We start from the raw sequence: 26,238 nt of genomic DNA on the forward strand, positions 1-26,238 counted from the left end.
GTTTTCATTCCAGTATCAGGCCTGTAAGCACTGATTAAAAACTGAACTCAGTAGCTAGTTGCTGATGTCACATATAGATATCCATGGTAACAATGGAGAGGATAGTCTCAAAGGATCACCAATAGTAACAGACAGACAGACAATCAACAGCACAGATGCTAAACCCTCCAAACCATCATGCAGAGTAAGGACTGTGACAAAACCTTGTTGGCTAATTTAGTAACTGTGTTTTCCTGCATATTGCAGGTGGGGCATGCATTGTGTTCACTGATATATTTTTATTTTTCAATCCCTAAAGTGTGACATCATTAATTTTCTGGGAAGTCATAAGGAAGAAGGGCAAGAATGTTTGAACATATGCAACACAGGACTTTGAGACCTTAGTTCCTGTCCTGTGTAATATGTGTTACAAAACACTTGGTGTTTTTGGCTAAATATTTAAATATGTGTTGTGAGTTTGACATACCACAGAAAAGTGTGTTGTTAACCACCCTGCCAAATTTGAATGATTAAAAAAAATCACCAAATATATGAAATTAGACTTCAAAGTTGTGTAAAAATCAGCCTCTTTCTCTCCTCTCCAACACTGTGGGGGTGCCCGTCGAGTTTGCTGAAACCCCGCCCCCTACCAAGTGTCACCTGTCAATCAAAGTAACCATGTGTGAGAGCTTTCTGCCGCTAGCTTGGCGGCTAACTCAGCTAACTGTAGACAGTAATGTGTGCTGAATGTATTTCTACCTCTACAGCAGCAGGGACGGGTTTATGCTAATCAGACCCGCCCACTAAATCCTGAACACAGAAATGTTGAAACACAGTTTGTGAAGCCTAGCTCCACAATTCAAATCTAAATGGTTGAAATGCTTTTTAGAAATACATTTATGACCTATTTAATGTGTTTAGAAGAAATGTTGTGATTTGGCGCTATAAATGAATGGATTGATTGATTAATTAGCCAGGCTGATGCATGGCTCAGTCAGTCAGTCAGTTGGTAAATCCGCCACTTTGCTCCAAACTGGTATATAATAAGCAATATTGTATGCAAGGCATTCATGTTCCTCAGAAGTTGAAGCCTTCTGACTTTCCCTGACTCTAGCACCACCAAGATTTTTTATTTTTATTTTTAAGTGAAAACTCTTGACCACAGCTGTATTGATTCCCATGACATTTGGTGCAGATATATTTAATAACCCGTGATGTCCAACAAAAGTAACTAGTGATCCTCTAACTTTTCATGTCACACTACCAGCAGCTAAAACCCTTCTGTTATCCAGCATAATATCCCGTCATCTATCAGATGGATTGGGACATTCATGGTTCCCAGATAGTGTCCTAATGACCATGGTGATCTTTTGACCTTTCAAATAGTGCTGACAGCTGGTTGACATTTTTGGCTTGGACTGACAACTACTGGATAAACAGTCATTAAATTTACTATAGACATACATTTTTTGTCCACATGATGATTTGAAATAACCCCCTTCTGACTGATCTAATGCCAAATATCTATGATGACTGTATCTATGACTGTAGCATTACAATTAGTTGTAAACAAGCGTTTTTAGTAAAAATTATTAAGAGGGAACACTATCTCCAGCCTTTGAATTTGGCCTACAAAACCAGAAAGTATTGACAAAGCCTAACTAAAGGATCAGGTGCCACATTCTGTCAATCTCGACTCTATCTTAGTGTGAGCAACTCCATGACACAGTCCAGTTATTACACAGTGTGGGGATTCACTCAAGCAGAATATTTTTCACTGACCATGTTGATCTAACTACAACTCACATCACTTTCTACAGTTGGGGCCCTTTCTGCGCTCTCCTTGAAATCTCTTGATAAGCGTAGACAGTGATTGTGTTGTAAGGACACACAGAAGAAAATGCATGACTTAAATCTCCAGCACAGATCTGGACACAAGAGGAGATTGTGAAGCATTGCTAATCTTAGGCCACTTTTCCTACCATGGTGGGATTAGCCAGCGGTTTTTACAGATATGGGGAACTGTGAAAAATACCGACAGGATTCTTCAACAGAAGAAGGCAGATGAAAAGTTTATCAGGCAGGAGATGACTTGTGCAGATCAGACAGCCAGGAGCTTTTTTTCCTTTTTTTTTTGGACCTGTTATTTTTGGCTGGACCTCAACAGCCAATGCCTGTGACTGAATGATGAAGTTACAGTATTGGTCGGCCAAAGTCAATAATATAATTGATTGCATCTCTCTCTCAATTAGGTTATTTTTTGTGATTAAAGACTTGTTTTGAGTTGAGATTGTATTGACACAGTACAGTCAGGTATAGTACAGGGTATCTGTACTCTATACCTTTAAGGTATTGACTGAAATAAATCAGTGCCAAGTAGTATCGAACCATCTCCCATCAAACGATACCTGCAATCCATCCTTTTTGCACCCAGAGCTAGAACATATGACTATGAACTTGCTCACAACCAATCAACACAAGCGTTCTTCGATGTAATGCGACATGTGACCAGCTACAACCTGTCTGTGGAGGTGAAGTCACAATGTAATGCTTTTATTTACATGATGGGTATGGAATGAAGTACTCAGTTGGTGTCGATATCACTTTAAGGCTACTTGGATTGGTACTTGTGTCATAATTTTTTAAACAATACCCAGCCCTAATCAGGTATGTGTGTTGAAGTAGGATGATCATACTGCGTATTTTCGTCCTCTAAAATGTGTGCTCATGAGTCAAAGTGCCAAACCTCTAACTTGGTATTGGGAAAGCGCCTATGTCAAATTGGCCTCATTCAAAGCCTGGCACCCTTCCTGGGAGCTTGGACGCCAGGTGTTGCCACTTCCTGTATCTGCCATTTTAAATGAAAAGGCCATGAGCTTTTCATTCACAGTCCAAACATACACCAGGTTTTGACCTATAGTCTTGTTTGATTATTAAAGAACTAGAATATTCTGATTCAGTTAGACCAAACAAAAAGGATGTGACATTCATTCTGCAATGCTGTGGATGGATTATTTTGGACCGGTTTGCTATTTAGGTTTGACAGCTATTCATCGAATGTTCCCGTCGCCTCTTCCAAGATCTCTTGTATGCTTTAAGTGAAATCAGCTCTGGATCCTTGTGTGGAGGCTCTGGTGAAGCCCATCTCGGCTCTCTGCCTGACTTGGAGTGTAGGTGGTTATCTGACTCTCCATGTATTCACAGCCACTGCTCTCGCCTTATCAGCAGTCTGAAGCTTGCATGCTCAATCGCCTGATTTGTCAAGGGTGACTCCGAAAGATTCTGATAGGCACTCCGCAAATCACCCAGTTGATCTAAAATATCGACCAGCCACAAAAAGTCATTACACACAATAATGGCGGGCAGGACCTTGAAGATGTGACTTAATTAGGTTTCAAATGGCTTCAAAAATGCCTTCAAATCTGCTCCCCTGGAGAGTAATGTGCTCTTGGATTTTTCGCCGTGATTACAGGTGTAGAAAGTGAGGCACGCTGTTGCTGACAATGCTGCTGCTGCTCCTAACTATAGGTGATAGCAGTAGCACAGGCAGCACAGATGGACAGTCATACAAAATCACAGCACTCCTGCTATTTAGCATGCCTGCCTGGTTCAGTCCACGTTGTCTTCAGAAATGATAATGACTGAAGTAGTCAGATAGCATATACCACTGCAAAAAAAGTTTTGCTGAAGCCAATTATGTGTTTTTTTTTCCTAATGAAATTTGAAAAGTAATTGATTGTAAAGGGTTCTGCAGGCCTTGATAGAGCTGCGTACATTGCCAGTGTTGAAATGAGTGATGTGAATGCTCTGCCCATCATCGTCACTGTTGAGTGAAACAAAAGCTCAGAACATTATAACTGCTGAGACAAAAAAATAATTAACCTACAACCTAGAACTTCACATTCATCAAAACGTGCAATATGTTTGACTGAAGTTAACATAAATTAATTTTAGATTGCTCTGTCTAAGTTGTTGGACATTTCTCTTTTTTTCCAGTTTTTTCAAAATGCAATTCTGTGTCTCCTCACAGAAAACAAAGATCTCCACGTATGATAAGATGTGGGAGTTCATGAGCAGTCGGAGACACTCTGTGATGGTGAAGAACGTTGATGAGGGCATTCATCGTGTGCTCACCTCGGACTACGCTTTCCTAATGGAGTCCACCACCATCGAGTTCGTCACACAACGCAACTGCAACCTCACCCAGATCGGAGGCCTCATTGACTCCAAAGCCTATGGTGTTGGCACCCCAATGGGTATGTACTATGCACTGATAATACGGCAAGCAGAGAAGTGGGGATGCTAAACAATATTACTATATTTTATGCAATGTATTCTATGCATACAAGTTGAACGGTGCTTCCTTTTTCACCATCACTCAGTTCAACCAGTGTGTTGCTGAACTGATTGGTTCCTACTGACGATGCTGCAAAAATGTACAGTTCTAGTTTTAAGGGCTAAGTAATTTCAAACTTCTTGAACTTTCTAAGTTCAAGAAGTTGCTGTCATTTGGTCCTAATTATAAGGAAAATAGAAATGTCCCTGTCATTCAAACCATAGACTGTATAGAAGAAATGGACGTAACATCTGTGACGTCACTTTGTGGACCATTTGTGGACTGCTGCTCGGAAGCCAATAGTTTTGGATCTGGGCAGCGCCATCTTGAAAATTTCAGGTGCATGCTGGGTAAAATAAAAACATGGATTCTACTTATATGGGTTGAGGCGGGGCCATGGGCGGAGCAGGGAGGTTGCGAGGGCTGGATCTCAAGGACATTGGGCAATCAACCTGTCAATCACAACGTAGCCACGCCCTAAAGCATACCCTGCTTTATCATCAAATATAAAAACAGGGAGGCCAAAATTTCACAAATGAACATCATGCAACTGCATTGAAGAAGGCTTTACACTAGCGATTGAGAGCATAAACACATTTTGAAAAGGTTTAGTGAGGTTACAAATCAAGTGAGAAGTTGGTGAATTCTCCATTGACTTGTATAGAGTCGCACCAAAACGGTCGCCCCCTGGTGGCCTTTTGCTAGAATGCAGTTCTAAGTTACTTCCGCATTGGCCTCATTTCAGAGGACCGGAACTCCCCGCCTGATTCAAACCCAAGTACATATTCATTAGTTATTGGAAACTTGTACTTTTAACTATTTTAAACACATTGTTTGATGTATCTGTGCTTCACCAGCTGGCACCTCTTATTCTCTTTGGTAATACTGTCTCCAAATATAACCAGCTGTGTAGCACTAGAGCAAAAATGTGATCCATACATTATGAATGCAAGTCCTAATATGTCTATAAAACTCTATTATTTTTATTATTCTCTATAAAACTCCATTTTTCAAATTAAAAGGAGTGTGAAATGTACTTCGGTAGCTTTATACTGCACTACATCCCGTAGGGAAAAACCCATGTGGTAGAATACTTAGCGAGGAAAATCCTGGGGCTATCTCCAGCAGGCAGAGGAACAGTGTAACATAAATATGGGGATGAATAGGAGGGGTGGCACATTACACATTGTGTGTGTGTGTGGAGGTGCAACATTTGATTATGGGGCTCAGCAGCAGATTGTCATAATCCTGTTATAAACACAGCGAGAAGAAAAACTCTGCTTAAGTACCTGCAGACTTACAACAGGAAGACAACTTAACATGATGACCTCAAGCAAAGGCTGCTCTTATACTGGATCACACTGAGTCACATAAAAACAAAATGCTTTCTCAGTGAGTGACAGTCTAATGAGCATGGAGCTTGTGACTTGGTTACTTTAAAGATGTGTGCTATTATTTTAGAGGATATGTTGGGTTGGGAGTTGGTTCTATATGTTTCTGGGAAATAGCTGAAACATACTGCTGAACATAGAAGATGACACTAAAGTAAGACATGGAAGACTTACACTTCAAATATATTCACAGATGTAGTTTATTATGTCTTTATACATGCTGAATTGTTCTTTATACTGTTACATTTTAGGCAGATTGTGCAATACATGATTGACAGGTGAACATAAACCCTTCCTTCATTAATGAACACATCATGGCTTCTAATTGTCATACTGGAAATACTGAAAGAGATTTGAAAGGCAATGAGTCAATTATCATCTGATTAGTTAAGGGCTGAAGCTAATGATTGTTTTTATTGTGATTGATAATTTAATATAAGAAGTAAATTAGTAACAATAAAGAAAGAAAGCATTCTTCTAGCAAGGTTGGGAGTAAAGAGCAGATGAAAAACAAACACATGAAAAAACAGAAGGTGAATAGCTTCAGTATCCAATAAAGACAAGACAACTATTAATAGTGATTGATTCATTACCACACTGCTTACTTACTTGAGTAACACACTGTTACCAATAGCAGTGGGATTTTCATTATCACTTATTCTGTATATTGTTTCATTCTCAAAAGATTTTTTCCAAACTTGAGATGTCAAACCTGAGCTTGAGGTAGAGCTACAGTCAGTGTAGGAGATATACAGTAATGTATCACTTAACCTGACTGTGTGTGTGTGTGTGTGTGTGTGTGTGTGTGTGTGTGTGTGTGTGTGTGTGTGTGTGTGTGTGTGTGTGTGTGTGTGTGTGTGAGAGAAGCTTTTGTTTATGAAACGGAATGATTTATATCAGTTTTTCCAACTAGGGGCATGTAAATGGTATATGTATTGTACTTGTATTGACCACTTAAAGCACTTTTACACTACATTCACTCATTCACACACATTCATACACTGATGACAGGAGCTACCACACAGGGTACCAACCTGCTCATCAGGAGGGAGACTAACCATTCACATAAGGCTGATATTTAGTATATATATCATCTCAGTGTACTGTACCACTAATAGACTCAGGTTGGCCACCACATGAATGAGAGTGCACAGAATGGATAGCTATGATCAGTTGTTGCATTATCAATCTTCTGCCACTCTATATGACAGAGGTTGACAGAACCCTAACCCTACTGTTTTTTTAAGAGCCCAAGCTGAGACCACTGTGTATTGTGTGGATTCACTTTTACAGTCACAGATCACTTCTACTGTGTTTTCTTTACAGTGAAATGCTATTACTCATCCCCATGATGCCACCAGTTGAAAAAAACATCTGGAAAAAAGGTTCTCTGTATATTCTGTATCAGCTTCCCCAAGATCTTTATTTAAACTCTGTGATGATTACACTGACTGAAATATCCAAACCCAAATCATTCTATGTTTTGATGGCTGCACCAATTTTATGAAACAGAAACATTTCCTGCCAGGATTCAGCCTGACAGATTTGGTGGGTTCACAAACTGTTAGATCTCTACAAGCATTTCAAACAGCTGTGTGGGTTTGAACAATGCTTGACCTCACAGTGTGAGTTAGTAATGACTGACCCATCCCTTGGCTCAGAGAGATGGATGAGGTTAGAAGCTCTTCCAAACCTCATGAAAACCAACATTACAAAAAAACACCCATTTCATTTTGATGTGAAAACAGTCACATGATCTATTATCTATCAGTGACTTCATTCTAAAAAATATCAGCATCCACCTTCAAAGCTCCGCCTGTGGACTATAGATGATATCCAGTAGCCGAACCCTCCTGACAAATCAGTGAAATGTCCTCTGGGACTGTGAGTGTTGGCAAGGTGGTTTGCTGCTGTTTGTGTATGCTCTGCTGGTCACACACACACACACACACACACACACACACACACACACACACACACACACACACACACAACATCATTTGAGTGACTGTTTTGCTGTGTGTGAAAACACTGGAGGTAGGCTATATTTGCTTTGGGTGATTGCATTTCCTGACTGATGCGCTCCTTTTTGAAGGTTCGCTACTGTGTGTGTGTGTGTGTGTGTGTGTGTGTGTGTGTGTGTGTGTGTGTGTGTGTGTGTGTGCATACATACTTTGATTACTGTGTACTTGACTATGGCATAAAACTGACATTGCGGTATATTGCTGGCTGCTTGTATGCAGGACAAAAACAGTATATACATCTATTCCTATACATTATGTGTCTGTGTCTGTGTCTGTGTCTGTGTCTGTGTCTGTGTGTGTGTGTGTGTGTGTGTGTGTGTGTGTGTGTGTGTGTGTGTGTGTGTGTTAGCATCAGAGAAAGACAGCGTAAGAGAGTGAAGGAAATGAGGGGAACGTGTACACCTCTAGCAGCTTGTTCTCCACACAGATTGTCCGTGCTGAAGGATGGAGCGGTGTTAGCATCATTACTCCCTGGTGGCTCGTTCACATGCAGTCAGAACAAGGCATTTAAATTGCTAATCCTAGCCTTTCCCTTTTAGTAGCCTTTACCATACGCAGCCTGTATTCCCTTATAGCCAGGCCTTTTAGCATACAGTATATCTCCTTGGTTTGAACAGAGTCAGGTGTTGGGCTGCATTAGTACCTGGGTCTGCACTCAGCATTGGGTCCCTTTGGCAGCTCCCTCAGCTCTATAATGGACAGAGTTAGTCCCCCCCCACCCCCAAGCTGTTAGCCATAACTCATTCTAATGGAGTGTTTACTACATGAAACCTTTACAGGCCAATCCTTTTGATTCTCAGGACAGTGCTTAAACTTGTAATGGTCTGGATGTGTGTGTGAGGAGATGTTCATGGATTCCTTTTTCTTCACACTTTTTAGTTTTTTTTTAGTGTACTATAAAACACATACAAACCCATCATGTGCATCTGTTAGACTATTTCTACTGCAGCTATGTTCCAGGTTCCTCTGAACTACTTTAGTAACTAAGATTTTTGAACTGCTTTTTTTTTGTAATTAATGGAAATGAAATGAAATATTGTTCCTCAGCTATAGTTCCTGGCTCCAGAGAAGTCTCTGGCACAGGACTCATATTTTCCAATGATCCAGGAACTATTGATATATTTAAAAAAACACTTTCCAACTATAGTAGAAACAAGAAATATATGGAGATGAGTGTTTGAAAAAGCAAATGAGATACATGGCTTACTGACATCGCTGTATATCAGGGGTGTTAAACATGCGGCCCGTGGGCCAGAACCGGACTGCCGAGGGGTTTCCTTCCTGTCTTCTGTTCCTTCCTCACTTTCTTACTTTCTTCCTCCCTCCCTTTCTTCCATCTCTCTTTCCTGTCTTTTCCTTTGTTTGGTTTGTCTGTCCTTCCTTTCATCTTTCCTTCCTTCCTTCCTTCCATCTGTCCTTCCTCCCTTTCTTCCTTCCTTCCTCCCTCCCTTTCTTATCTGAGGAACTTTTCAGAACTTTCATAGTTGAGTGATGGGCTCGTACAGCATAGTACCACATCTTCTACACCCACTTCTACAGTAATGCTACAGCATGTGTGTTGTTGTTCTTTCAGCCAGCACTGAGCTCTAATGCAGCTTTATGCATTTGCTCATTTAACTCCCAAAAATCCAACTAACACAATACATCATGTGATTTTTACATTCAATGAAAGACTGCACCATTCAATCAATGAAGACTATTCTAGATAGATCGTATTTCATTCTATACATCTTATTTGATGTCTTTTGAAACTTTGGGATCTCCACTTGAATATAAAGTAAAGTTTTGTGTGTTTTAATATAGTTTGGTGTCATGGTTTAGTAATGACCTGTCCACAGTGGTTTATCTGTCTGGTTTTATGAAGGTATTTTAAAGCACATAAGAGGAAAATAGGATTTGTTTGGGTTCTCTTCTGATACTGCCTTCTTTCTAGTAGTATCAAACCATCTCTACTTATAACTGAACAAAAGCTAAATAGTTAAGATGAAGTGTAGTGTCTATTCATCATGGCAATTTAAATCTGGAGCATCTGCCCCAGTGGCCACACCATGGCTGCCTGCTGGGAACCAAGCATGGGGATCTCAGCCCTGCTCAGTCTCACAGTGCCAAGTTCAAACTACTTCCTTCTGGTTTTTCTGTCTCTCTTTAGGTTTGTATTTTGGCAGCTTTTGATGCACTGGATGGTTTTATATGGGAGAGAGATTGAATACTGTGTGTTTAAAATGGATATATTACTGAGTAGCTGCAGATCACTGATTGGCTCTTTCAATGATATCCATAAAGATTGGATCTGCTAAAGTAAGTTAGTGTTAATGTGTGTTTGACAGGCTGCATATTTCCAACAGGTCATTAAATAGAGTCACTTCCTGCACCATGATCACAGGTGTATTTGTCCATTGTGCATACAGCTAGTGTAACCAGTGTCTCCTCCTCTGCCTGTGACTGCATAGTCTCAGGAGGTTTTGCATCATTTCTCACCCCCCCCCCATCTCTCTCTCTCTCTCTCTCTCTCTCTCTCTCTCTCTCTCTCTCTCTCTCTCTCTCTCTTCTCTCTCTCTCTCTCTCTCTGATGACTATCAATCTTCATTTAGCTTCATTAGAGCACATTAATCAAACAGGGTAAAGGGGGAAGTGTCTGTTCTGCTTGTCAGCAGGCTGCTGTCCTTCCAGTCTTCTGAGCAGCTGCCCGCTGGGCTCTTCAGCTTCGCCTCATAAACAGAAGGGGTCCTCAATGCATTTATGTGAGATAGAAGATCTCCAATGTTGTGACCTGCGGCGACACACTCCACCCCAACCCTCAGCCCGCCCACCCCATCCCCCTCCTCTTTCACCACATTCCAGGCTCTCTATGGGAGATGTGTGATAGAGAGGGGACAAAGGAAGGATATTAGGCAGAGAGCTTGCACAGAATGAAGAAGCAGCATGGTGGACTCATCATTTACTATATGTCACCTAGCTTTGTGGAAGCAGGTTGACAGTTCACTAAAGAGGCCAATCAAAAGAAGGGCTTATGAAGATTTGTGATGAGCTCATTGGATGGACCGAAATTATGACACTCAGGGGTTGAAGAGTGGTAGTGGTGGGTTGAACTGACACAGCAGCTAAGGAAGAAGGGATTTTAAGTCCTCACAACAAGATGATAGGTTAAAAGACATTGTGGCAAAATCTGATTGGCTCAGTGTGCTGATTAAGTATGTAAGTGTATAAGTGTAAGGTCATGAAAGAACTTTCACTAAGCTTTAGTATATACTTATATATTATGATAATCCTAAACTCTCTTTTGATGGGATTTTCTTCCTATATAAGTATTTATTTATTTATTATGGCTAATAAAATGGATTATGTTCAGTTTTTTTTTTTTTTTTTTTTTTTTTTTTGGGGGGGGGGGGGGGGGGTTCCAATTTCACCATTTCTATTCTCACTCTCCTCTCTTAAGATGAGGGAAGTATTATATTTCTGCCAAATAAATAAGAGTTAAGGTATAATTTGATAAAGCAACTAAAAGACTATGGTGGTCTGTGCATTACACTGTGATGCCCATCCACAACCCAGACCTCCATCCTTTCTACCTCACTAAAAATAAAGGCATGCTGCAATGCACTGGCACCAAACGTTACCATTGGATGCAATCCAAAATGATTAAGCCCAGTACCTGAAGGTTTTTGGAGGCACCTTTGCTTCTTCTCAGGACTAATCACAGTAACTTTGTATATCTACATTCATTAGAAAGTGGAACTGCTGAATAAGTAATGGAACTCAGTTTAACATTAATCTAACATGTAATGCATACTGACCCAATTTAAGAACTGTTCATGTAATAAATCACATTTATTCCATTAGTCTTTTAAAGAAAGTGTGAATTGTGCCTTCCAGTTTACCACAGTCCCTAGAATATAATCATTTAAAAACTTATATTTACATATTTATTCACTGTTCTTTGTGTTTGTTCCTTGTTCCTATCATGCAAAAACAAATCTCTAGATGTATTACAAAGAGAGCTGAATTGCTTCTGCTGGGCTAAAAATACACGTTCTAAGTGTCAGGCGTTGCAGCACATTAGAATTTGTTGGGGGGTTGGGGGGGTGGGGGGTGGGGGTTCTTCATTGAGAGACAAAGCATTAGGGATCGGTGTGCTATTATTCTGCTTTGATCTTGCAGATTATCTATGTGTCTTATTCTGGATTCAGTGTGGCCTGTCACTTCGCTCACCACTCTTCCCTGAATTGCAGGATTAAGTGCTTCTTTTATGGCTACACATGCAGCGGGCCTGTTTTCAGCTCGCTAATTAACATATTCTTTTTAGTCCTGACAGGGAGAACAAAACATTCCTCCATCTCCATCAGCCAACCAGACTCGAGAGAAAAACCTCACTAGATTTACAGTACATTTCACCTTGCTTAGTAACACAGCATCGTATTTACATTCACGCATTAGTTAAGTGTCCGAATGCTTCTTTATTTTCCTTATGTGATCACATCTGATGGTGACTCAAGTGTGAACTCTGAAATGTTAAGATCAAAGTTGCAACATCACCTCCAGAGCAACACGATTTGCATACATTTTGTGTTTAAACACCTACGTTTAAGTCAAATTTGTATCTCCCAAAATACACTCTGTCATCTTCTCACAATGTTGACTTCATGACATTAAAAAAGCACCTCTTTCTAAGACCTAATGTTCTGTTTGTCAGGTAAACAGAAATGAAACAGAAACTTAGGAGTAGGCTACAGCCAGATGGATGAGTGTACACCTTCAAGCCTGATTTAAGATACTGAATATCAGTACTACATCACAATCCAAAACCCTTTTAGACATGAATCCTTTACATACACCCTTAAAGTCTGTGTAAAGTAAGAACAAATATGTGTTCTGAGTTTGACATACCACAGAAAAGTGTGTTGTTAACCACCCTGCCAAATTTGAATGATTAAAAAAATCACCAAATATATGAAATTAGGCTTCAAAGTTGTGTAAAAATCAGCCTCTTTCTCTGCTACCAAACACTGTGGGAGTGCCCGCCGGTTCACTGAAACCCCGCCCCCTACCAAGTGTCACCTGTCAATCAAAGTCACCACCTCTACCAGAAACATGGACACTACGTCTGAGAGCTTTCTGCTGCTAGCTCGGCTGCTAACTCAGCTAACTGGCTGACTGGCTAACTGTAGACTGTAGTAGTAGTAGTGTGTGCTGAATGTATTTATACCTCTACAGCAGCAGGGGCGGGTTTATGCTAATCAGACCCGCCCACTAAATCCTGAACACAGAAATGTTGGAACACAGTTTGTGAAGCCTAGCTCCACAATTCAAATCTAAATGGTTGAAATGCTTTTTACACATTTTTTAGAAATACATTTATGACCTATTTAATGTGTTTAGAAGAAAATGTCTGAATTCACTTTACACGGTCTTTAAACATCTAATATTAGACCTGTCATCATCCCAGCTTTGCTTTTTTAATGCTGTCTCCATGTGTGATTTTAGATAACATGCTAACATTCTAGAATCAGATGCGTGACGAGTAACATGACATCATCAGTTTTCCCGGTTTAATGGCAGATTATTCTCATCTCATTCTGTGTTTCCACATTTTACAGAATGGGGAGGTGGAATAATAACACAACATCCCTGCCTTTGAACAGGCTGCATAAAAAGCTTTATTGAGTTACATTACAAGTCTGCCAATGGTTGCTAAAGGTTCCTGCTCTGGACCAAAGAGTTGGACTGACTATATTAAGCCAGCTAAATACTAAAACAAAAAAAGATATACGTCCACAGTAGGAGCCTCAACTTGTTTCTGCAAGTACATCTCTCCATATCAAAACACCAAAACAGGTATTTCTTCTACTGACCATATGCAAAGGACAGAGGAGCAAGCCAGCTACAGAAAACCAGTGAAGAAGAAATGGTATAGACTATTATGTTTGTGCTGCAGCTTTCTGACAATTAGCAAATTATAATGAACAATTTCATCAGGTGATGGATAGCTACATTTAACACTAAACAAGTCAAAACGCATCACAGACTCTGAACATGAGCTGAAATGAAACAAGTGAACATAAATTTAGTAAATAACACATTTTTAAAAAGTCTCTTCTGTTTAGTAATTGATAGTCAGCCTCCTGCTGCTTCTCTCCTCTGCTCTGCTCTGCTCTGTCTCAGCGGGGGTGGGGGCTGAGTCCTCCATGTGTGCAGCAGCAGAGAGACAGACAGCAGTGGAGAGCTGATGACTACCCAGCTCGTTATGTTACTCTAAGTGCAATAAAAGCTTTGAGAGTAAAGAGCCAAGAACAGTCATTTATCAGTGTAGTCTGAACTAAAGATGGACACACTCCAAATGAAGAAGAAACACTGCTCTACAGAGTGTGATGGAATAAACCCTGTCACATGATATGTGTGGACATGGTTTAATGACGCTGCCAGCTTCAAGCCTTGTGATTGGACCAATGTATCCATTTTGAACAGTTATTAGTAGCTGAAGATGAAGGCCTGTGGTGTTTTTAGAGCCTTGAAGTATCACAATGCCATCTGCTCTTCTCTATGAAAATGGGCTGTTGTGTGGCTGGAGGATCTAATGTCACGCATTGCTTTTTACAGCTCCAGTATAAAACCCATTTACACACAAAACACTGTTGCTTTATTTTGAACTCAGTGGGTCAGGAAGCATCAGATTGTTCACTCATTTTCACGCTCATGTGAAATGTGGGTTACGACACTTGCCAAAAAAAAGCCGGCTGGCACCGTGTAGCACAGGTCTTGACTGTATGACACAGTGCTCATGTTCATTCTGACCATGATATCACAGCTGAGGTCTTTCCATTAGTTTGGATCCAGCAGGGTTGGACCACTTTCAAGGCTGCTTGTGTTTTTTGTCTAAGCGAGTGATTTATCTGACACGTTGGCTTGTTGTTCCTCTCCAGAGCTAGAAGGGAAGGTATCTACTGTAGATGGCAGTGAATGAGAAGGAGCGGAGCCCCATTCACATTCGCCATCACCATGGTGATAGATGCTTTTGAAACATGCTGGGTAATAAAAGAGTTGAGATAGCAGAAGCCCTTGGGCAGAGATGAAGGACAGAAGATGTTAAAGTGTGAACACGGCCTTGTGACTGGAGCTAGCTGCCACTCAGTGCTGCGCTCCTGTTGTTAGGGTCTTTGGGGTCCACTATATTAATACTGTTGCTAAACTAGCTCTGCACACCAACTGTTAATCACACAGATTGCTACTCCATCACAGCTAGCCGGTTGGTAATATTTTCTAATCTAAACATGTTTTTGGCCCTCGTGCTCCAGGGAGAGCTCATTCTAAGTGTTTGTGATAATAGGTGTTATTAGTTTTTTAAATAATTCAAGAGGCATTCATTTCCTGATTGCAGCATGTATGCTGTAGCACAGAGGCGTTACAGTTAGAGTCAGAGGAGCAGGAGTCTGCCACCATTCACTTTTGTTTGTTTCTTTTCTTTTTGTCTCACAAGTCTTCACCCTTCAGGATTAATCAGGAGGCTTGACATGTGTGGTTTTGATCAGCAGAGCTGTGGAAGGTGCTGAAGTGCTTTACCTGAGTGGGGAGGAGGAGGAGGTGGTGCAAGTGCTGCTGGGAAAACAGAAGAGGGGGAAGAGAGTGGGAGGATTCATTCCATAGTCTGCAGATATTTCATATAGACAGGAGGTAACATTTCAAGACTTGTGAATCCAAGGAAACACTCAGAGTGAAACATTAATACAGATTAACCATGGCAACTAGTTGTAATAGTTGAATTAACTATAGAGGTAGAAAGAGTGGAAATATAAGTCCTGTAGGTTAGTTTAGTGTTGCTGAGCCATCAGGGACAATACAACGGCAGTTTTAGACATTAATATTTAACAATCTTAAACATGTACAATAAAACCTACTGAACTGTAGACTGGGAGCAGCTATAATACTGAATGCTTACTTCATATGACAGCATGAGATATATGAGACATAAAGCAGTAAACATATCAGAAACATAGGAACAAAAACATGCCAAAGGAGATGCTAAAAATGGTCAATGCTGATGTTTAACAGGAAATCCATGTATTTATCATGGGTAGCATCCAGATGTAGTTTCCAACATGTGCTTATTTCTAGTCTTTAGGCTAGTGTTGCACTACTATTACAATCATAGGAGTAATAGTATTGCTAGTAATAACATAGCTATAGCACATATTCACTTTACATTATAAGACAACATTATTACATTGTAGCTAATAAAAGAATAAAATGACAGTAATTGAAAGCCAGATAAAATGAATATGTTTTCAGCTGTCGTTTATATAAGATTAAATGCTTTGTTATGTTATTTCTGTTACTGTTAAATACACTGTATGTATCATATACATACACTTAGACTAGATACAGTTCATACACCATGGCTGCTGTAAGGTATCATAATGTATACACCTGTATCACCTCTCTTTAATATCTTTCATTTCTTATTCATTGAATCATTGATTGTATTTAATTGTAGGAGTGTTTGCTGTGTTTCTGTGCTCTGTGACTCTCAATAATATCAATAAGCTAGTCGTGTGATGTGAGTCAGAACTGTTGTCTTAGTATGTGGCCTAATTGGAAGTTCAAATGTCATTGGTGCAGTTATGATGAAGGAGATTTCAACAGTAAGTAAAGTTATTACTCGCTTTATATTTTTTATCTTTCTTTCTTTTTATTTTTTAGCCGTCTCTGATTTGTGTTTGTGACAAAGTATCTTGGACAAAGTGTGTAATATTGTAATGTAGTGAGCCTCCACCAGGCTAAGTACATTTTTTTCAGTGGTTACCATGGTTACCACAGCTTAACAAGAAGGTCCTTGTTTCTTGTCCATAGGCTATAGCAGAGACATGAGAGTTTAGCTGAACTGGAACCTTTATCTTGGTTTGATGTGTTAAAGTATTGATCTGTGTATGGTGACTTTAAATCTAGTGACTCTGAATAGGACACAGTGTGTGTGCAGTCATGCTCCCAGGAGGAAGAACCTCATTGATTTTGCTGACCTCATCATCTGTGCTCCAGCTCCACTAGTCAGCCAAGACTTTGACAACACTTTCCACAACATCCATCCAGCAGAGGAATTCACTTTAACTTTGAAGTCATTCCAGGGATAGGATAACATATTTTCAAGTCTTTCCTAAAGCAATTCTGACATGCCAATTTATACATTGTACAGAGTTGTCAGCTGCTGTAATTGTTCCTTATAAAGTAACTCCAACTGCTGGAGCCTGATATTAGCTTGAGCTGAACTTCAGAAGTCATTTATATTGCACAAAATGAGGACTGTGTATTTTGCTCCTCATCAGTTCCACTGCAGACATGTAATGAAGACATCTATTAACAGCCAGTATGGAGAAGATGAATGATTACACAAACACATTTAACTCTATTCATTGACACGTGGCTAATGTTTTGAGAAAGACTTGCAATAATGTGAAACTAATCCTTTAATCACAATTCCAAACATTACAGGTAAATGGAACATATGAAGCTAAATAGCAATTAGCAGTATTTGTCAGCTATAAGAGGTCTGCTAATCAGAAGAGTAAACATGGTTAAAGCAATATGAAAACACTAACAGGATCCAATCAGAGCTAATCTGGACTCATGGAAATCTACTGGCTTAATTATGATGTGTTTCATACCTGAAAGAATAAGTTTATTTTTTGGTTTTATTATCTGCATTTAAGAGAACCACAAAGAAATGAAGCTGAGCAAGAACAAAAATCTTATATTGATTTGATGCTCCACTCTTTACTGTGGAGAAAGTGGCACATATAGGCGATGTTTCAGTGTGATAGAAGCACTGGAAAACAATCTACGCTGATGTAAAATCTATATTGGGCAGAATAGACAAAGTGTCGTGTCTGAAAACTGAACATGTCACCCTAAATAGACTCAGCCATGTAGCTGCCTTACTGAACAATACTCCAAAAGTCATCTGTCAGAGCACACAGCTGGATCATGACCCAGATGTGAGCTCCATAAATGAAGTCATTTTCAGATCCTAATGACTGAGGAGCCAATAAAAATATCTTATGTCTGTAATTTTACATGAGAATATGTCAATTATTGAGAAATCATGTAGATCAACATTAAACAGCATAAACAAACAGAGATATAAATATGATAATAATCAGAAGAAGTCCATCTTGCCTTGTTTTCCAGGCTTTTGCCACAAAACTTGCAGCTTAAAAACATCAACATTAAATAGTCATTCCATTTTTTGCTCATCACAACACCAAAAATATTTCAGGATCCAGTCGAGCCATTTGTTGGAACATTAACTCTCTTAAATCATCATAATGTGGACAGTACACTTTCTACTTCACATAGCTCACACTATCGGTTTTCCTCCTGGGTGTGTTTCAAGAGTACCAGCTCTCTACTGTTTCCTAAAGATCTTTGGCTTCTAGCAAACCCAGATGTAACATATATCTTCATATTTCAATAATAGCTTATTTCTAATAGAGTTAATGTTACTGCATTAATATATACTAGACTAAACTAAATGGAGCTGGACTGTATACACTTAGATTAAAACAATACATTAAGTTTGTTGAAATGTGAGAGAGTTGCAGAAACAATAGGTAGATTATTAAGATTATGTATTTAATTTATTTAATAAGATTTATACATTTAACATTTCAATGTATTTCATAGATTTAGGTCTTTTCATATTAAAATCCGTGTAAAGTAAGAATAAATAAGTGTTCTGATTTGACATACCACAGAAAAGTGTGTTGTTAACCACCCTGCCAAATTTGAATGATTAAAAAAATCACCAAATATATGAAATTAGGCTTCAAAGTTGTGTAAAAATCAGCCTCTTTCTCTGCTCCCAAACACTGTGGGAGTGCCTGCCGAGTCCGCTGAAACCCCGCCCCCTACCAAGTGTCACCTGTCAATCAAAGTCACCACCTCTACCAGAAACATGGACACTACGTCTGAGAGCTTTCTGCTGTTAACTCGCAGCTAACTGGCTAACTGTAGACTGTAGTAGAAGAAAATGTCTGAATACACTTTACACTCTTTAAACCAAGTGGGCTGGATGAAAATTCACAGGATCATTTTAACCTGATTACATGTTAGCCTGGATTAATTGAACCATGTAAACCATGTTTCCTCCTCTGTGCCACAATGACCTAAAATAGATTTAGCTAAATTGAACCGCAATCATTCCATTATTGGAAAGAAGTGTAATCTCCACAGCTGAGAGGCATTTTATATGAGCTGACGCAAAAAAGAATGATCCACTAATGTTAACAATGGTAGGCTACAATATGTATTTCTGTACTTCTACTAAATGAAACAGACACTCCAGTCTTTCCATTCCCTTATTTACAATATATTGAGTCAGTATCACACTGCAAAGGTGTCTAACTGTGCAGTGATCTCAGAGTGTGATGACCTCCGTCTATTCATCAGCCTGCTGCTGCACCGTCGCTGCATGATGCACACAGGAGGAAATGTGCTCATACAGAGAGAGAATCATTCATGAATACTTTATTTCAAAAAAACAATTGATTCCTGAAATTAGGTTTGTGTTCTTCTCCTCAGAAATATGTCCAGTAGCTGTACTCTAAATACTGTTCGGTAACATGGAATGAGTAGATCACACTTTCAACCACATCGATGGAATTTACATCCATTTTCAAACCATGTTTTTCTCACAGCAATGACTCATTTAAAGCAGGATGCACAGATATCACACACTGACTGCTGGATACTTATCTTCACTGTACACTCATATCAATAAACACACTTAGAATTGATATAAAAACAACAGTATCAACAGTAATCTAGCTGATTTACTGGAAAGACACACACTACATCAGCTTTATATAAATAAAGAAAAGTAATTGTGTTGATGTTGTGGTTGTTGGAATGCTATTCCAGCTGTTTGACTGCTGCACACACACTCACTCATTGTGGCTATTGTATCTGTAACATTAATCCTGCTGTTTCCTTCCATTATATTAGACAGTGGACTGCAGTGTATAGAGGCAAAGCTGCACTCCTAAGAAGCCATATATTATACACATATTATTGACCATAAGAGACTGTGCACACACACTTTCTATCCAAAGTCATCAAGTTGCACCTGAAGTTCATAAGCACACAGTAACAGAGTGAGCTGTCTGACCTTAAAGGACCAATGCGTAATATATTTACTGTACTAACTGCTGTAACTACTGTACTAAAACCACTATGATGTGTTATCAGAGATTAAGGATGCAAACTAAGTTAAAATATTTGGCTTCTGCAGCTATAATACTACAGTCACAATGTTCTCCTTTAAAAGTTCCATTCTAGAGCAGAATTTCTATTTTGCCAGCAACATGTAATGCAGTCTTGGTCATTTCACATATTTCTGTGAGATGAGGTTGACACCTATTGCAACATGCCAGGGTGCCAGATATGAAACAGCTGTGAGTGTGGGGAGGAGGGGGGGGAGGGGATAGGGGGAGACAACACTCTAATATTTTGAATTTGAACTACAGTACCTATTTTAAACACTTGCTGTCAGTGTTATGTATTGTGTGGTGCTGGTATATTATCAATATAGTACTGATCAACTTATATAATACTTCACTGTGGGAATGAACCAGGTAACTGCATCATCATTATTTCACTATTATACTAAAAAGACCCAACAACACAAAATGATGATGTCACAGAATGGCATTGCTGTTATAGGCCAGCATGGCAGCTAACGGCTAACTGCAGCATGCTCAAGCCATGCAGGTATTACAGCTACAGACTCAATGCCAGGGTTGACGTCATGTGTGAGAGAAGAGTCAGGGTCAGGAACAATAAGCTCCACCTTAGATGAAAGGTGGATGGGTATAAAAGAATGCATGTGGTGCCTGGTCCAAGGATCAGCCCCACTTTACTTGTTTCAAACCGAGTCAATTTGTTATTGCATTGAACTCTGCCTGACTCAATGTCTTTTTGACTCAGTCAGGCACTTTTTTTTTTGTTTTTTTTTTAATTGAAACCTACTGGCCAAGCTGAAGGTTTTTTCAGCAACAATATTTCCTTGAAAACAAGTGTGTCTTCCTGCAGTTTCAGTGAAAAGTCATCCATTACTTTTATAAAATCCAGGGCTTTGACCACATCACTGAATCTACCGGCTCATTCTCTACTCTGAGCTAACTGAGAGCTTTCCTTCTTGGGATAATGAACATTTTCTGTTCATTACATCAGCGATTTGTGCAATTAAAGGCACAAAACAACTTCACATTTTGATCTCCTCATTAGCTCTGCATCATGGTGCTTAGTTTTGTTCTGATGACAGTAGATAATATCAGTATTTGGTAAAGGTGACAATCTCTCTTCCTCACTCTTCCAATAAATAAAAGCACTGATTCAGTCATATCGCTTTGCTCACGCTGACCTCATGTCTTTTGGTCCTTCAGGCTCTCCATACAGAGATAAGATCACTATTGCCATCCTGCAGCTTCAGGAGGAAGGGAAGCTGCACATGATGAAGGAGAAGTGGTGGAGAGGAAACGGCTGTCCGGAGGAGGAGAGTAAGGAAGCCAGCGCTCTGGGTGTGCAGAACATCGGAGGGATCTTCATCGTCCTGGCGGCCGGACTCGTCCTCTCCGTTTTCGTGGCGGTCGGAGAATTCCTCTACAAGTCCAAACAGAACGCACAGCTTGAAAAGGTAAGAAACCCCTCTGACATCCAGCTCTGCATTGATAGCAGAATTTCTTACCATTACCACATCTGCCATGAAAGAGTCTCATGGCAAAATCAAAAATAAACATCACATGAATATATAAAGATGCTAACAAAATGAAACAAAATATATGCTAAATATATATATATATATTTTTAAAGAATTTAAAATATAGAATTTGAAGAGATAATCTGTTTTGCCAATTTTTCCAGAAACTCACACTATAATGACAGTGCTATATCATCATATGCAGTAAGATAAGGGTTGGTTTCTTTGCATTTATTCACTTAGGCCCAATGGCGACAACGAGATAAGAAACGTGAGGAATTCTGCTGTCACCATGGATCCAAGCTAGACTTTAACCATCATCTCAAATGACCTCAAGAAAACACTCCAGAAACTTTTTTTTTCTCTCTATTGTAATCTAACTTGATCTAAAACTGCCCAAAAAAAAGCAATTGATTGAATTGTTTGTTTCTGACACTCCCGGGGGGGAAATGTCTACACTGAGCTGAGAGAGCAGTTATAAATAAAATGTTTGGAGTGCTGGTAGTAATACACACAGTTGGATCACAGGCACATGTATTGCAAAAAAAAAAAAGAAGGTTTGCTCTGCTGCATGACCCACGTCTTCAACAGCCACATCCACTAACACATGCCCCCCTCCCCAAACCCCCACCGCCTCCCCCCGTTTCTGCTCTCCATCTCCACTCTGCAAACCGCCATCCTTCTTACACTTTAAGTATTCTCACTCTTCATATCTGTGTATTTAGCCTCACTAATGAGCCTGTGTAGATCAGTGTAATAATACTGGAACATCCCAGCAAACATTCTGACACTGAAAAAAAAAAACAGTCTGCGCCTTCAGAGAGAAATACACAAAACATGGAAGAAACTGTGTTTTACCATTAAACATTTATAAATAAATATATAAATATATATGTACCTGAGGTGATTTGAAGTGTGGACTCTGCATATTGTTCTCAAGGTACATCAGTTGTAATAAATGCTCCATTGTATATATCATAAGGAGTATGTATTGAAATTCAGCTCTATTTTTTTAATGTAGAGAAGCTGATAAACCCTAAATCTAAACTGCTGGACTTGTTTAACATAGGTCTATTATTGCCTGAGTGCAGTTGTATTATTAGCATGGGTATGTTAACCCTTACATACTGTTCATATTCTACACAATCACGGTATGTTCTGGGTCAAGTTTGACCCGGAGAATCCTCTCATAAAAAGTGTTTATACTAAATGTTGAAGCACAGATGTGTTTAGAAAGCATCAATAGTTGATCTGACTGATCAATAAATGTGATTAAACCTTGATTCATGTTTCAGAGAGCAGAGAGAGTGTATGTTTTAGCTTTTACATCACTCATTGTTGGAGAAAAAACATCTACTATCACACAATATCATGTCCTATTTGACCTAAGACATGAAAATATAACATAGCAATTATGACGGAAATGTATTTAATGTAAAGTGAAAATAACAAGAAGTTTATGGAAGTGTGGGGTTTATTGTATAACCATTAGAGCCATCAGTCTTCACTGCTACATCATAAAAACTACTATCTTATTAAAACTATTAACTATTCATTTCACTAAAACACATGGCAATAGATACAGATCAAACTTGACCCAGAACAGACTCAATGGATAAAGAATTGTATCACCTATACAAAAATATAACATTTAAAATATTTACATTTTTGGGCCACTTTAGGAAAAGTCATCACATTTCAGAATAAAAGACATTTGGGGTGTTTTTACAATTGTCACATATCAAATTTGACCCAAACAGTATGTAAAGGTTAACAAACTCAAAGATTATCAATTTTGATCACATACATACATGCTATTTAAGATATACTGTAAATATGTATAACAATATAAATTATATGGAAAACCATTAAAAAAATGTAGAGTTACAAGTGAAGCATTTTCCAGTGAAGCATAGATGTACTGTAATGGTTTTACATTAGCAGACAATATTATTTGATATAAATGTATAGTTTAAAGTCAGCTGCAAGATAGACATTAAAGCAACTGTCTGGTTTCTATTCATGCAAAAGTCTGTTTAGTCCATCTAGCTGCTTCCTCAAGTCAGTCCAGTGGGATTCACTGTAGCAGCCTTTCATTTACACTGAGACAAGCTCATGATACCAAACATCTACATTTATTATGGTGGAAGCTAAAGAAAACAATGTTTCTCTAGCAGAGACAGAACAAGACAACACAAGAAATTACATTTGTTAAATTCCCATTTAGTGATTTTCTTAACAAACAAAAAAAAGACAAGAAAAAACAATTTAAAATGTTCATATTTTTAGTGATATTGCCGACTGAGATCATTTTGTCAAAGATTTCTATCAATTTTCACACAAGTATATGTATATTTCTACACAATGTAAACGCTGAATTGATTTTCTACAGAATAGAATGTAGTATAGTATAGTATAGTATAGTATAGTGTAGTGTAGTATAGTATAGTGTAGTGTAGTATAGTATAGTGTAGTATGTTGTAGATTAGTGCCACAGTCATACATACTGCACATCATTTTGTACAATCTGGACCTAATTGTCATTTCAACATTAATTCAAGACAGTTTGAGGGCAAAAACATTTTCTTGTAAGATCAGGCTGTCACTGTTTGACACACCTCGTTGAAAATAGGTCCTAAAACCTTTGAGGGCAATTATCAAACGAGCAATTATCTGATAGTGTCAGTGACTGGAGATGGTGTTCATTCTTTAACTGCTGTTTTTTTACCTTAAAAGTAATAGGCTCTCATGGGAGGACAGATACATTCATTCCAGTTTCCGGAGCTGTTCAACACTTGATTGTATTGATTGTAGAGTGTTTAGCTTGGTCATATGACCCTGTATTGATGAGGCAGAGATCCCTGCTGTGTTGATCTGTCAACTGAATATGTTTTACACATAGCTATGAATGCACAAACACACACACATATGAAGTAAATGTACATACACATTCCAAGGCTGTGCCTATGAGTAAATAGAGTTGAAAGTACAGCAGTGAAATAATAATAATGTATTATACAGTCATGGCAACCAGGGTTAATATTGTTACTTTATCACAGTAATGTTTACCTGTTAAAATGTGTCCATGACTGGTACAACACAACAAGTCAACATAAACATGAGAATAAAAAGCAGCTTTTATGATGTGGTTTACTCCTCACTCTGCATATAGTGACAGCTAGTGCAACATCAGGTGCATTGACAAAAATGAGGATGACGATCTGAACAGCTGACATTATCTTACACCAACAAAAAAAAAGAAAAGTATTTGTGAAAAGTGTATTAACATATATTTAGGACACAATTGATGTCATAATTATATGTGTTTACCACAGTTTGGATTATAATGCAACAGGTTGGACACACTATTTTGTCGTTAAAGAGTTTGCTTACAAAGGTTTTCATTTTAGCTTTGGTCTTGTGTAACATCTACAGTGATGTGAGATGCTATATTGCCCATTTAAGGTATAATAATGAAAGGCTAAGAGTTCAAGCTTATTGAGTGAGATTTATGACAAATGCTTTAAAGTAAAGACTCAGCTCATTAGTAAAACAGTGTTGTCTAACTGACTGCACAAATAGAATCAGAATGGATTCAGATCAGATTTAAGGCTAAAGGAAACAGAAGACAAAAACATTCTGTGGTGTAAGATTATTAACAAACACAACTGAATCCTGAATAAAACATGAAATCATCTGAATATTTTACAAACCTACCCACGCACAAATACATTCAAAAATAGGAAGTTGCATATAAGGCTGCCACTGATGCTTCACCTTATTGTTAAAGGTCAGGTACGCTGGGTAATAGCACTACCAGGACTGCGTTATGTGGTGCTCCAGGTGTAAATCATTTACCCCTTGCAGGCTTATTACCAGGGTTCCATTATGTGTAGCCCTGACCATATGGCTGCCAGGGTCCATTACAAAGAGGGTCCACAATGTAACGCCTTAGGGTGTATTACATGTGTGCAGCATCCTGCATAATGTACCACAGGCTAAATGATTACCAGTGCATACAAGTTCTAGTAATAGTTGCTACTCTGTCTTATATACAGAGATAATATAATCTAGAATTCTGTATACATGTAGTGTACCACAGGCAATAAGGCTGCCAGGGTTACATTAGTACCCTATTATTAGTATACTATTAGTACCCATCTTAGTGCCAGAGGTTATTTACCTCCAGTAATAGTTACCATGGGTACATTAACACATTATGTAAGCATGATTTTGCACAATAATTGCACAATAAACCTACTAGGTATACATTACATCACAAAATCCCTATTTTCACTCAAATAACAACCCTTATGTAGCTTTCTTATTATCTTAATGTTTTTATTATATATGTGTAACATACAATGATAAATGGTATACTGCAGTCAGTTAATAGGGGAGTACTGTCATCACCTTTTATATTAGGATTACTCTTATATTTCTAACATTGGTGCAGGCAGTTATATTAGCATCACAGTTCCACGTCAAAATGCTCGCTGGGATGATAAATGAATAATCTCATAAATAGTACACGTTTTCACTTCAAATATGCCTTTGTGTAATCTAACAAGTAATCACTTAATTCATCTGTATGCGGTGTGCTTTTTCACTAGGTTCAGCCTATCATGCTTTGAATTCAAATAATACATTCACAGCCCGTTTCCCCTGCTTTGATAGGTGTGTGCTGTGTGTGTATTGAACAATGTGATGAGTGAGTACAAGCAGGTTAGAATGGAGGATACAGTCAGATAAGACGTGCACAGTGAG

General features: G+C 38.7%; 1 protein-coding gene across 3 annotated transcripts in view; it reads left to right on the forward strand.

The window, feature by feature from the left end:
• grik2 (glutamate receptor, ionotropic, kainate 2) overlaps positions 1–26,238 on the forward strand; it is a 322,030-nt gene that overhangs the window by 273,709 nt on the left and 22,083 nt on the right. For 2 of the 3 annotated variants that reach the window (XM_053326627.1, XM_053326626.1), the window contains exons 14-15: positions 4,010–4,235; positions 21,158–21,408. In XM_053326627.1, coding sequence (XP_053182602.1) covers positions 4,010–4,235; positions 21,158–21,408 — 477 coding nt within the window. Of the gene's footprint in view, positions 1–4,009; positions 4,236–21,157; positions 21,409–21,714; positions 21,743–26,238 lie in introns of all 3 variants that reach the window. The other variant, XM_053326625.1, reaches the window with a different exon arrangement.

Source organism: Scomber japonicus, chromosome 10 (assembly GCF_027409825.1).
Source record: "Scomber japonicus isolate fScoJap1 chromosome 10, fScoJap1.pri, whole genome shotgun sequence".
Taxonomy (NCBI): Eukaryota; Metazoa; Chordata; class Actinopteri; order Scombriformes; family Scombridae; genus Scomber; species Scomber japonicus.